General features: G+C 44.9%; 1 protein-coding gene across 3 annotated transcripts in view; it reads left to right on the forward strand.

The window, feature by feature from the left end:
• Nucleotides 1-562: 562 nt before the first annotated feature.
• The window catches only part of LOC126278979 (glycerol-3-phosphate acyltransferase 3), a 199,510-nt gene continuing 185,816 nt past the window's right edge, over nucleotides 563-14,256 (forward strand). The window contains exon 1 of one of the 3 annotated variants that reach the window (XM_049979281.1): nucleotides 563-1,020. In XM_049979281.1, coding sequence (XP_049835238.1) covers nucleotides 865-1,020 — 156 coding nt within the window. In that variant the 5' untranslated portion in view covers nucleotides 563-864. The remainder of the gene's footprint in view (nucleotides 1,021-14,256) is intronic. The other 2 variants (XM_049979280.1, XM_049979282.1) reach the window with 2 other exon arrangements.

The following is a 14,256-nucleotide window of genomic DNA, read 5'->3' on the forward strand; positions in this document are numbered from 1 at the left end:
AATCTATCAACAAAGTTTCAAGGACTGGCTTTATATGATTACTCTAGGAATACATTATAACCGCCTACGTATGCACCCTAATATCTGGTACAGTGGAACGTACCCTCTGCCATCCAAGTCACAGTGGTTTCCGAGTACGGTATAGATGTAGATGAAACGCTATCCAGAAGAACAATATACTTGCGTTACTCCTAAGTTCAAAACTTTCCAAATATAAAAGTTTTCTGGCGCTCAATCGCGGTTCATACCTGCAATAACAAATAAGTTACAGCAGCAAGAAAATACCACACACCAGTACATTGACACACAACCACAATTTTATATTCGACTATATTTTTGTGTGTGAATGAATGAACTTGCCATTGTACATTATACATTTAGACACAAATACCTAGCTTTGTAACGCCTGCACACTTATCACTTGTATCAATTACACGACATGAGACGATTTAAAAAAAAAATTGTTTCGTACGCACTACTTTTTCAAAATACCGCGCCCGCTCCACCTCGTACATCAGCAATGATAATATGTGAACTCAGCAGTGATCTTTGGCTTTGTTTTGCTTAAAATGTAACTGTCTCTTGTAAGTAAGATGAAACTCTTGTGTTTAATATTGTTCGATAAAATCAGAAAGATTATAAAACCGAGATAAGCTGTAAAATATGCACGAAGGATGTGGAAGGAGCTGAAGACTTACGCTCGTATCGTTGGCATTGGTGGGATATCGCTGGCTTGTGTGGATTACTGTTAAGCAGAGAGTTTCATCAGTTGCGGTCTAGCGCTGGTTTGGGGAAGTTGTGTGTGACCGAATGTAGTTAAATCTAAACTGTCAAGTATACAAGGGACAATTTATTAATTAAAAGATGGTGGCAACTATGTGGACAGTCGTATCGTTCTCTTTTTCTCTTCTTATAACCCCATTTCTGATGGTTCTATTAGGAATAATATTTCTGGCCTCAATCGGAAAATCTCTTGGAGTTAGAAGACTTTACGTCAATCTGTTGTTGAAGATTTTTGAGGTAAGTAGTCGTCTGTGTTTCTGCTTCTTTTCTTTACTAAACTTGTCTAATCTCTTGTTTCTTTTACTGGTACCATATAGTTTAATGGTAGACTTAACCTAAAACATGCGGTCATTCTGTGCCACAAAGATTTGTAGACAATATTTTATTCTAATAGCATTTATGCTGTCGCAAACATGAAAAAACAAACAGAATTACTTGAAAGACTAGTCCATACGGTGATGAAAGTTAGTTTCAAATGTACCATGTGGATGTGCAGGCCACTGGACAAAGTTTCTCTCGTGGTCCTTATAAGTCTGTAATTTAACTGAATTATGAAATTAAATGGGTTCAGTTATAAGTAAACCAGATGCCATTTCAGCATTTGTATTTGCATATTTCCGTGTTATGACGGTAGATAAGTATTCATAGTTTTCAGTTTTACCAGTAGTAACCAGCACGTTGTATTTCTTTCATTAAGTGGCATATTGACGAGTTTCTGTAGTGACAATTAACACGCATCAGTTGTTACCCAAATCTTTGGCGACTAGTCGTGGCCTTAAATTCACCGGCAATACAATGTTTTGCGTTCGTGAAGAAATGAAATTAGGTACTAGACATATGTGACGAAAGTTTGAAATTTTTGGGCATTGCACAGGCCGGATCTTTCCACAGATTGCACTCAGTTACTAGTACTAAGCGATCTTTGATCTAATTTGCTCTTATGGAGAGTGAGACAAGATTTACCAAACCTTTATAAGATATAACTGTTCAAAATCGAAAGCACTGACACTGTTGTTGCTAAATGGTTACATCCACAGCACTGCACGCAGTATTAAAAACGGTTTTTAAATTCTACCCTAGTCAATTACCTTTTCGTAAAAAACAGCTCAAAAGCCTGTGAATGTTTACACATGCCATAAACAGGTATCATTAGTTACTGACAGATAGGAAGTATGCGTCACTCGTGTGCACCAAATAAGTATTCGAATGAAAAGTACAAAGCTCCACAGGACGAATGCATTGAGCAGATAGTGGCGTCCAGAACATTAACGATTTTGTGAGGAAAGTAAGTCCTGTCTTGAGCGCTGACTGCGTTACCGGTGTACTGAGATTGTTTTACGTGTTTGAAACAGAAGAGTACTGTCGTAAACATTAGACGCTTAACATATTCATTTCGTAAGAAAGCAAAGAATCTGTTGTGTAGTCTTTCTGTAGTCCTCGAAAGTAGCTCTCGTTTAAGAATTGGTGTATTTTATAACTGAACAAAACTCGTAAGGATATAAGAGTTTAACACTGTGTAATCCAACAAGCTTTGCAGACCATGATTACGCTGTCTTGATAGCTGTACATAACGTTCTACGCTACCGTTGTTATAGGTGCGGATCTGGAAGGAGCGACTAGAATTGCTGCCTTCGTTGTAGAAAAGTTAAGCTACCTCCTAGTCGCGTCGCCAAGAATTGGCCGGATGTTGGACTGATATATATTAGCAGAGCCCTCATTATAGTTTACGGGATTGGAGGAAATAAGTCCAAAAAATGAGTTTAATTTTTTCCTCTGTCCATCTTACTTTACAAGCCCAAAATTACATCAGGTGAATGCCGAAATGGTTAATTAAAAAAGACAGTCTTCTTTGTTCAGTTGGTGGTTGTACCTAGTTTGACATACTGTAGATATTATTTGCATTGTTTGATACTAGTTTGCAGGAAAACAGTCCATGAGCATGTATTTCATATTACTGTCAGCTGAAACTACAAGGCTAAGTTTCTACGTCCTGCTTGATTTACGACGTAAAACATTATTTTGCAACTGACAGCTAAAATGCAAACTTAGTACAGGGTGTATGCACCCCGGGAAATCCGGAAAAACCCGAATGAATTTTTTCATCCGGGGCAAAAACCAGGAAATAGCCGGGAATTTTTAGGTTTCTGAATTTTTCATTTTTGTCTTCAGATAAATTTCTATACAAGACTTTAGCCCGCTACTACAGATTAATACAGCAGCAATAAATCATAAACGAGAAAATAAAAGAAAATGCGCTGTTTACAACAACAAAACACGGTGCACGTGCAATCGTCTGCCGACAGCAAAATGTGTCAAAGCCTGTAAGACGAAGACAATGCGATACTTCGTAATAACAAAATGCTTTAGATGAGCGTGACGTCACGACTGTTTACGCTCCTAAGATGTCCCAGAAAAATATTGGGAATTGTTGCTTGAGAAGCGTTGTTACTTAATAAATTTCCTTTTACGCAAGACGAATTTTGTTACGTGTGAGAATGTGCGATGAATTTCTTATTCTTAAACTATGTAGCGTCTGACTGTTTCGGAACTAAGCACTTTGAGGACCAGTCACTTAGAAAAATTTCAGGCCCAGAACATTAGCCATTCATGCCATCATGTAAAATTTTACTGGCACATTCGTGTTTAATGTATGTTAAAGGGTAACACGATAAAAATCAATCTTCGAGGTTAGTTTTTATTATTATTTCAGTTCTTTCATAGATCACAAGGTATGCAATAACGATGGCAAAAAGTGTAATTATCTTTAAAAAAAGTAGGTGAGTTCTTGAGCAATTTGACACGTAATCGACTTTTTATGGAACAGTTGAAGTGCTCGGCAGAATATGTATCCAGCCAGGTAACCCATGAAGTGAAGTGCTTGGTGCACAGCATGAAATTTACAATCGTGCTTGTCAAAAGTACTTAGCTTCTGCAAATTAAGCTGTGCTCTTGGGATCCTGCCTAAGCACACGCTCGGAAAAAAAACAGCAAAAAATTTTTGACGGCCAATGTTTTGTGTGATACGTAGCCTTTCGTGGTGAAAAATGTCCTATTTCGCAAATGTCGTATTTCGCAAAGCAAGAAGACATTATTGCGCCATATTTTTCCATTTTTTTTGCATGGGCATCGCATTTACTATACTTTGGTGTTCTGTGTACGGAAGCTACCGTGCTATATTTGGTGAATTCGTGCTTATACTGTCATAAACCAGAGTATGCGGCGTACATATTGCCGCGCATTAAAGGTCGTTATAAAACGTATTGTTTTTTGCTGGGAGTGCCGGAAAGTTCAACGCCGGTGTATAAAATATTTACCATTCAAAGAATTGATACGTGTTACTGCTCCGAGGGAAAGTATATTGCCACTTACCGCGGAAAAAGTGTACTTTCACACGGGGTTGAGAGTATTTTTAACAGGAAAATTTCGGCATATTTTTTCTTGTCGGCGTATGCACTATGTGGTATCGTAAGCCAATAATTAAAGAAAAAAATTGTAGCGCTATAGCCATGAGTAGAGCGTCCATCAGCTGCTTTGTCCCACACAATGGCTCTTGTTTTATTCAATACACCGCCCAATGCACTCGTCGGAAAACCTCGATGAAAGTGATTTTACAGCTCTTCCCACGCTTCGGACTTCGACCTAATTATCTATATGGCCGTTCTGTAGGGAACGCTGCTTCTGTTTTCAGATTTAATGTATATTAGGCAGTGGCAACATTACTAAAATCGGCTGTCGACACGATTATCGCTACGATCACAGATATTGATTGTTCAGAGTAGATATACAGTGTTTACTATCGAAGGTGTCGTGTTGTAAAGATGGAAGAAAGTAATTAGAAAGTGGACCGATCTTCTCACCAGTCGAAAAAGATTTGTTGCTGGGAATTGTATTGCGTCAGTATAAAGACAAAAAGCTGATAGTTACTACGGCCAACAAACGCGAGGCGTGGAAATAGGTTAATTGTTGACGTTATCGCAGAACAGAGGGATAAATTGCGGCTGGAAATGCTTGAAACTGTTGTTGTTGTTGTCTTCAGTCCTGAGACTGGTTTGATGCAGCTCTCCATGCTACTCTATCCTGTGCAAGCTGCTTCATCTCCCAGTACCTACTGCAACCTACATCCTTCTGAATCTGCTTAGTGTACTCATCTCTCGGTCTCCCTCTACGATTTTTACCCTCCACGCTGCCCTCCAATGCTAAATTTGTGATCCCTTGATGCCTCAAAACATGTCCTACCAACCGATCCCTTCTTCTAGTCAAGTTGTGCCACAAACTTCTCTTCTCCCCAATCCTATTCAATACCTCCTCATTAGTTACGTGATCTATCCACCTTATCTTCAGTATTCTTCTGTAGCACCACATTTCGAAAGCTTCTATTCTCTTCTTGTCCAAACTAGTTATCGTCCATGTTTCACTTCCATACATGGCTACACTCCAAACAAATACTTTCAGAAACGACTTCCTGATACATAAATCTATATTCGATGTTAACAAATTTCTCTTCTTCAGAAACGCTTTCCTTGCCATTGCCAGTCTACATTTTATATCCTCTCTACTTCGACCATCATCAGTTATTTTACTTCCTAAATAGCAAAACTCCTTTACTACTTTAAGTGTCTCATTTCCTAATCTAATTCCCTTAGCATCACCCGATTTAATTTGACTACATTCCATTATCCTCGTTTTGCTTTTGTTAATGTTCATCTTATATCCTCCTTTCAAGACACTGTCCATTCCGTTCAACTGCTCTTCCAAGTCCTTTGCCGTCTCTGACAGAATTACAATGTCATCGGCGAACCTCAAAGTTTTTACTTCGTCTCCATGAATTTTAATACCTACTCCGAATTTTTCTTTTGTTTCCTTTACTGCTTGCTCAATATACAGATTGAATAACATCGGGGAGAGGCTACAACCCTGTCTCACTCCTTTCCCAACCACTGCTTCCCTTTCATGCCCCTCGACTCTTATTACTGCCATCTGGTTTCTGTACAAATTATAAATAGCCTTTCGCTCCCTGTATTTTACCCCTGCCACCTTTAGAATTTGAAAAAGAGTATTCCAGTCAACATTGTCAAAAGCTTTCTCTAAGTCTACAAAAGCTAGAAACGTAGGTTTGCCTTTTCTTAATCTTTCTTCTAAGATAAGTCGTAAGGTCAGTATTGCCTCACGTGTTCCAACATTTCGACGGAATACAAACTGATCCTCCCCGAGGTCTGCATCTACCAGTTTTTCCATTCGTCTGTAAAGAATTCGCGTTAGTATTTTGCAGCCGTGGCTTATTAAACTGATAGTTCGGTAATTTTCACATCTGTCAGCACCTGCTTTCTTTGGGATTGGAATTATTATATTCTTCTTGAAGTCTGAGGGTATTTCGCCTGTCTCATACATCTTGCTCACCAGCTGGTAGAGTTTTGTCATGACTGGCTCTCCCAAGGCCGTCAGTAGTTCTAATGGAATGTTGTCTACTCCGGGGGCCTTGTTTCGACTCAGGTCTTTCAGTGCTCTGTCAAACTGTGTAGTGGCAATACTAAGAAAAGAACGAAGAAAGCACACGCACATAAGAGGGTATAATTTTCACACACACTTTCTTTCATTTCGTCTCATCTCTATCTTTGTAAACTTGAGCAAAACAGTGAGAACTTTTCAAGGCTGACTGCATAAAACCTGAAGCGGTAATTTCGTCAGGCTAACTATACAGCAAGTTAACAGTAGCAAACTGTAGTTCTGAAGCGATAATTTTTTCCTATTTCAAACCTCTATGGTGACAGTGCAGATTTGCATCCCAAAGTTGTTTGCAGTGCTCTGTATATGTTCTGATTAAGCTTAGCGTCTGAGATTGCTCGTACGTTTAACGATAATCGCCCGTGAAGATTTCTAAATATCCCTCTACTTTTGTCATCCCGTGGCAGTCCGATGGAGTGTTTTGGGTTTGGTGAGTGCCTGGAGCACATTGCGTGCCATCATGTGTAGTATCAACAGTAAGTTTTGTGTTCAGGTTGCGGTCCCCTTATTGCACTGAAGAAAGAAATCGTTGAATGCAGAAGGATATGAACACATTTTGCGGAATTGTTCTGCGTACAGAATAGGATCAGTTCGTAGACGATGGTTAATGTCAGCGTCGTATCATAGGGTAGCGTCAGTGAGGCAGTGATTTGTGGACATCGTCTTGTAAACGGACGGGCCTGCCTAGAGTCCCGACCCGAACGCAGTGGAGAGTTTAGCTATACTATTTATCGGTGATGAGCACTCTTCTAGGACCGACACAAACCTCTGTGTCACCCCCTTCCCCCTCACGCACACACACACGCGCGCGCGCAAAACTCCCCATGTTTCCGCCAGTGAGAGACATCTGATGTCATCGTAATTATAACATGTGCAATGAGTTAGAACAACATGGACTTCGTTCCAAACCTCGCTATCGAACACCAGTACGTTCTCTGGTTTCGGCTGTCAATGAAGAATGGGCTTCCATTCCTTCAATTCAGATAATCTTTCAGACTGCCCCCTACAGAATTCAAACCATCATAAAGGTGAAGTATAGATACATCCTATAAATCCACTAAAGAATGTCCGGATACTTTTGAACACACACCTGCGGGTCTGGCAGTTGGAGTAGACCCGAGGTATCCCTGCCTGTCGTAAGAGGTGACTAAAAGGAGCATCTCACTTTTCGGCCCTATAAGCTCAGGTCTCATTTTATGGTTTGACCTGCCACTTTCCAAATTCTTTAGAAGTGCAGGCCATATGTGGAAGGACGCTTTATGTCGTGCATGAGTTATCCATAGTGCCCTTAGATTCGATCTCCTGAACCTCTTGCCAGGGCTTTGCATTTCCACTTGCAATTCAACTATTTCGGTGAGTACTCTTTCTGCAGTATGTCATCTTCTTCCATTGTCCCCTGTCGTCTTTCGTCCCCAAGACAGTACTGTATTACTCTGCGCCCAATATCCAGCTCGGTAGCCAGTGCCTTGCGTGTGCGTGTGTATGGGGGGGGGGGGGGGGGGGGGTTATGTACCCATTTGGTTGTCGCCCCCTTACAACACAGGGATCGCACTGCTGATGTTTGAGCTGTAAACTTCCCACGTATACCAAGGAGTAGATGGCCATCTTCCTGAGGCATCAGCACTCCCAGCAACGGCCATTCTGCCAGGTGGCCTTTGCTGTGGCTGCGTGGCACCTGTGGGGAGAGCCCCTGACCGAAGTGGGTGGCATCAGGGCGGATGACCCGCAATGAAGCGGACTAAGTCATCTCTTGCTGGTGACTGTATGGCGCCAGCAGTCTCTAAGAAGGGCAAGATCGAGTACAATGCTGACAGATATGACCCTAAATCGTTTACCTCCCTCGCTACACGATGGGAGGAATGTAGGACTACAGAAAGAAGAGCCATATTCGCCTCTGTATTTAGTCTGTAGCAGAATGGATGGGGACTCATTTCTACCTATGAAGCCTCAATTTTTTGTTGAACATCTTGAGGATAAGTTTGGAGAAGTAACAGTGCTGCCCAAGATGGGAAGCAGTGCAGTCTTGATTCAGACAGCATTCCCAGCCCAGTCCTGGGCGTTACTAGTTTGTGGCCAGCTGGGTGATATTCCTGTTTGTCACTCGCCATAAAAGCCTCAACATGGTCCAGGGGATTATTTCTCATCGCGACCTCCTCTTGCAGCCTGACGATGAGCTCCGCGCCAATCTAGAACGGCGGGGTGATCATTTCATCTGGTGCGTTTACAGGGTACCCAAAGACAACAGGATTGCTACCAGTGCCTTCATCTTGCCCTCTGAAGGTGATTCATTGACTGAAAATATCAAGGTAGTGATTTACCGCTGTGACATTAAACCATATGTCCCTCCCCCTATGCGGTGCTTTAAGTGCTGGAAATTTGGGCTCGTCTTCCCACTGCACTTTCAGTTCCACATGTCGAATCTGCGGACGTCCACTGCATCCAGATACTCTCTGTGCGCCTCCCCAACTACAACTACAGACAGCAGCACTCCCCCTGCTCGCCAGACTGCACAGAACCCCAAAAGGATCGGGAAATAATGGAGTACAAGACCCTGGACTGGTTGACTTACGAAGAGGCTAAACGTAAATGTGAACAGTTCCACCCCGTTCGGTTGGCGTCCATATATGCTGCAGCTACATTGTCAACCCAAGTACCAGTCGTACTACACTCTGCCACGAACAGTGGGCCCTCGATGCCTCCACAATACATCTGCCCCATTGGTGGTAGGGGAAATCTCCTTCTGTTGCTCCCAGAGTACCTACTTCAGGAGCAAGCAATTCCCCCCCCCCCCCCCCCCCCCCCGCCCAAACGTAGTGGACATCGGTCCCCTGCAGCCTCCTCTGGCTCCTCTCGAGTGGAAGGGGTCCACTAATGCCACAGCAGACACTCGCCTGTGGCTAAAGGAGCCAAAAGCTGCAGGACGAAGAGCTTCAGTCTTTCTAAGTGCCTGAAGCTACTTCAGAGAAGTCCTCCCAGCGAGCCCCTAAAGAGAAGCGAGATGGCAAGCAAACAAAGAAGTCTGCTTAGAAATAGCACCCTTTGGTGGCTCCAACACCACCACTCCCTACCAATTTTGCATCTGAGGATGAGGTGGAGATCTCAGCATCCCCTGAGGACCTGGATCTCACTGTTGCCTCATCCACAATAGGAATGGATACAAATATTCGCGTCCTTGCATGCTTCATGCCTTCCCAGCCTCACGATAACGTCATCCTCCAGTGGAATTGCTGCGGTTTTTTTTCCCCACCATCTGGCTGAGCTACGGCAACTGTTAAGCTATACACCTGCTTTCTGCATTGCCCTCCAGGAAACCTGGTTCCCAGCAATGTGGACCCCTGCCCTTTGTGGCTATAGGGGATATTGCAAGAACCATAGCGACTTTAATAGTGTCAGGTGGAGTTTGTGTCTATGTCCTGAACTATGCAGTGAACCTGTGCCCCTTCAAACCCCTCTTGAAGCTGTGGCTGTCAGGATAAGGACGACACAGGAAATAACTGTCTGCAACGTATATCTTCCTCCAGATGGTGCAGTACCCCTGAACGCATTGGCTGCACTGATTCATCAACTCCCTAAACCTTTCCAACATTTGGGCGATTTTAACGCCCATAACCCCTTGTGGGGTGGCACTATGCTTACTGGCTGAGATAGAGATGTCTAAGCTTTCCTGTCTCAACTCGACCTCTGCCTTCTAAATACAGGTGCCCCCACACGTTTCAATGTGGCGCATGGCACTTACTCGACTATTGATTTTCTCTCTGCAGCCCAAGACTTCTCCCATCTGTCCACTGGAGAGCCCACAATGACTTGTGTGGTAGTGACCACTTTCCCATCTTCCTGTCACTCCCCCAGCGCCATTTCCCCTGATGTCTGCCAAGATGGGCTGGGAAGCTTTCACCTCTGCTGTCACCACTGAATCACCCTACATGGTACCATCGATGCGGTAGTTGAGCAGGTTACTAGGACGATCGTTTCTGCGACGAAAACACGATCCCTTGTTCTTTAGGATGCCCCTTGTGAAAGACAGTAACTTGGCTGTCGCCGGAAATCGCTGAGGCAATTAAGCAGCGTGGGCGAGCTCTACAGCGGCATAAGCGGCACCCTTCCCTAGAGCACATAATAACTTTTAAGCGGCTCCGTGCCCGCGTTCACCAGCTAATAAAAAGATGGAAACAGCCGTCTCGACTATTGGGGGCCATACGTCATATTCCCAAGTCTGGACGAAGATCAGACGTGTTTGTGGGTACCATACCCTGACAGGTGTTACTGACGTTAATATCAACGGCGTGTTATCTACCGACGCAAGCGCAATTGCTGGGCTCTTTGCTGAGCATTATTTTCGAGCTTGTGTGTAGGAGAATTATCCCCCAGCATTTCGCACCCTCAAACGGCGGATGGAAAGGAATGCCCTCTCGTTCGCTGAACGTCACAGTGAACCCTATAATGCTCCATTTACAGAGTTGGAGCTCCTCAGCGTCCTTGCACATTGCCCCGACTCAGCTCCTGGGCCAGACCGGATCAACAGTCAGATGATTAAACATATCTCGTCGGACTACAAGCGACATCTCATTTCCTACTGAACATGGTGCGATGGCGTCTTTCCATCGCAATGACGGAGAGTACCATCATTCCATTGCTCGAACTCGGTAAAAACCCGCTTGATGTGGATAGCTATCGGCCCATCAGCTTCACTAGCGTTCTTTGTAAGCTGTTAGAATGTATGGTAAGTCGGCGGTTGTGTTGGGTCCTGGAGTCACGTGGCCTACTGGCTCCATGCCAGTGCGGTTTCCGCCGGGGTCCCCCTACCATTGATGATCTAGTCTGCCATCCGGACAGCCATTTCTTCCAGACTTAAACACCTAATTGCCGTCTTTTATTTATGAAAAGCTTAAGACACCACCTAGCGACACATCATTGCCACATTACATGAGTGGGTGTCCAGGGCCCGCTCCCGATTTTTATCCAAAATTTCCTATCGCTCCGTGTCCAATTTGTGCCACCCGTAGTTCCCCCCCCCCCCCTCCCACCCCCATATCCAGGAGAATGGTGTCCCACAGGGCTCTGTATTGAGTGTGTTTCTATTTTTAGTGGCTGCTAAGCAGCTGTCGGGCCGTCGGTCTCACCTTCTCTGTATGCAGACTACTTCTGCATTTCGTGCTGCTCCTCCAGTACTCCTGTTGCTGAGCGTTGTCTACAGGGAGCCAACCACAAGGCGCAGTCATGGGTTCTAGTCTACGGCTTCGTTTTCAGCCTCGAAGTCTTGTATCAAGCATGCACTTCTGTCGGCGTCGTACCGTTCATCCTGAACCAGAACTTTAACGTAAGGACGATCCACTCACTGAAGTGGGGACATATTGATTCGTAGAACAGGCTTTCGACGCCCGATTGACGTGACTTTCTTATCTTCGTCAGCTGAAGTGGAATTGCTTGCAGCACCTCAATGCCCTCTGCTGCCTGAGCAACACCAACTGGGGTGCAGATCGCTCTACGCTGATGCAGCTCTAGAGCCGTTGTTCAATCCCCCCTTGATTATGGGAGTCTGGTTTATGGTTCGTCGGCGCCTTCAGTGTAGTTTACTCGACCATGTGCACAACTGTGGCGTTCGACTGGCAACAGGAAGGAGGTTTTAGAACGAGTCCAGTGACCAGCGCTCTGATGGAAGCTGGAGTCCCTGCATTGAAGGTTAGGTGTGCACAACTGCTGGCCAGTTACGTTGCACAAATTCATAGTTCTCCTGAGCACCCAAATTACCGTCTCTTTACCCATCCATGGAGGTTCATGTCCTGCATCGGAGGCCCAGGTCAGGGCTTAAGATTGCGGTTCGCGTCCGATCTCTTCTGTCAGAAATAGAGTCCTTGCCTTTACCACCTATACTCGAGGTGCATTCACATACACCGCCCTGGTGTACACCTAGGCTGCAGATTCTTCTGGACATTTTACATGGCCCTAAGGACTGTGTTAACCCTGCAGCTCTCCACAATCACTTCCTCTCGACTCTACATGTACTGGGGCTATGAAGTGGTTTACACCGACGGCTTGATGGCTGATGGCCATGTAGTCTTTGCCTATGTTCATGGAGGACATTGAACAGCACTCCTTGCCAGATGGCTGCAGTGTTTCCACTGCAGAGCTGGCGGCCATATCTTGTGCTCTTGAGCACATCTGCTCATGCCTTGGCGAGTCATTTCTCCTGTGTATTGGCTCCTTGAGCAGCCTCCAAGCTATCGACCAGTGCTACTTTCACCATCCTTTGGTAGCGTCCATTCAGGAGTCCATCTACGCCCTGGAACGGTCCCATCGTTCAATAGTGTTTGTGTGGACCCCAAGACACGTCGGAATCCCAGGCAACAAACTTGCCGACAGGCTGGTTAAAGAGGGTATGTGGAAACCGCTTCTGGAGATGGGCATCTCCGAAACTGACCTGCGTTCTGCCTTACGCCACAGGTTTTTCGGGTTTGGGAGACGGAATGGCATAACAGTACGCACAACAAACTTCATGTCATTAAGGAGACTACAAATGTGTGGAAGTCTTCCATGCGGCACTCTCGCAGGGAGTTAGTTGTCCTCTGCCGGCTCCGAATTGACCAACCGTGGCTAACACAGGGTTACCTCCTCCGTCGCGAGAACACCCCTCGGTGTCGCTGTGGCTCGCAAGTGACGGTCGTCCACCCTTTGCTGGACTGCCCACTTTCCGCCACCCTGCTGCAGACTTTTAACTTCCAAGCACCTTACCTTCGGTGTTGGGCGACAATGCCTTAACTTTTAGTTTTACGTTTTATTCGTGATGATGGGTTTTATCATTTGATCTAAGTTTGAGCGCATGTCCTTTGTCCCTGTGTTCTCCACCTTACTGCTTTTAGGGTGTAGGTTTTAATGTGTTTCAGAGTGGCTGGCTTCTCCTTCTTATTCTCATGGTCAACCAGCCGTGTCTGTCTTGATTATTTTGCTCTCACCCTTGTGGAATTATTTTAATCGGAACGAGGGACCGATGACCTAGCAGTTTGCCCCCTCCCCCCCCCCACCCCCCCTCTCTTTCAAACCAACCAACCAACTTTTGAACTGATTGTGTAGTTCATTCCAACAACAGAGATAATTACATTGGCGTTGACGGCCTAAGCCGGGAATTAGTGTGATAACGCCGAAAGGAAAATCATTTTTCATACAGTTCATTGAACAGTCAGTGATGTCGCCAGCACTGCCGAAATGGCTGCCGTTACAAATGTTTAACTTTTTTATTTTCGAGGCCTCTCTGAGGCAGTCGCAGCTTTGCAAGTAGTGAGGGAGTTATTTCGTGTTTCACGGCTACAAGACGTCTTATTTGGACCAGAAGCGCCTCTCTGTATTTGAGGTACCTTTAGTGATCATGATAACTTTGACTTCGTTTACAATTATCTCGTTAATTCTACTTGTAAATTAAGTAAAACTGTTACAATAACCACTGAAGATTCTTTAAATACAGCGAAAAGGATCCAAATGACTTTATACTCGTAAAGACGGAATAACTCCTACATTGTAAAACTTTGTATGATTAAATTTTTACATTACAGTCGCGGGGACGCTTGTACCTTGTACCTTGCACATGCTGTATTTCTGATCACTACACGCGTTTGTAGCGGTAGGAAAGGAAACTCCTTTGTTAAGGACTGTGGACTTGTCAGGTCCTGTGCGTTGGACTGTGAGCAGAGCGTCATAGTCCGAAGGCCGGGCTGCTGCGGCCCTGCTTTGAGCGGCGGTCAGAAGAGGCGGCTGTGATATTTCCGGAATCCGGACGCAACCGGTGTCGCCCACTGCCCCCGAGAGTACACGGATATTGCATTGACCTTGCTCGTCGCGTCGCTGCCTTACCTCTGCCTGTTCGGCGATCCTGTTCGTCACCAGGGGGGTTAATATTGCTGGTAGCATTACAGTGATTGCACGAGGGTATCTCGAACTGAAGATCTCCATCGTGCCAACCAGAATGGGTTCCGAAAATGT

The sequence above is a fragment of the Schistocerca gregaria genome, chromosome 6, assembly GCF_023897955.1.
Source record: "Schistocerca gregaria isolate iqSchGreg1 chromosome 6, iqSchGreg1.2, whole genome shotgun sequence".
NCBI lineage: Eukaryota > Metazoa > Arthropoda > Insecta > Orthoptera > Acrididae > Schistocerca > Schistocerca gregaria.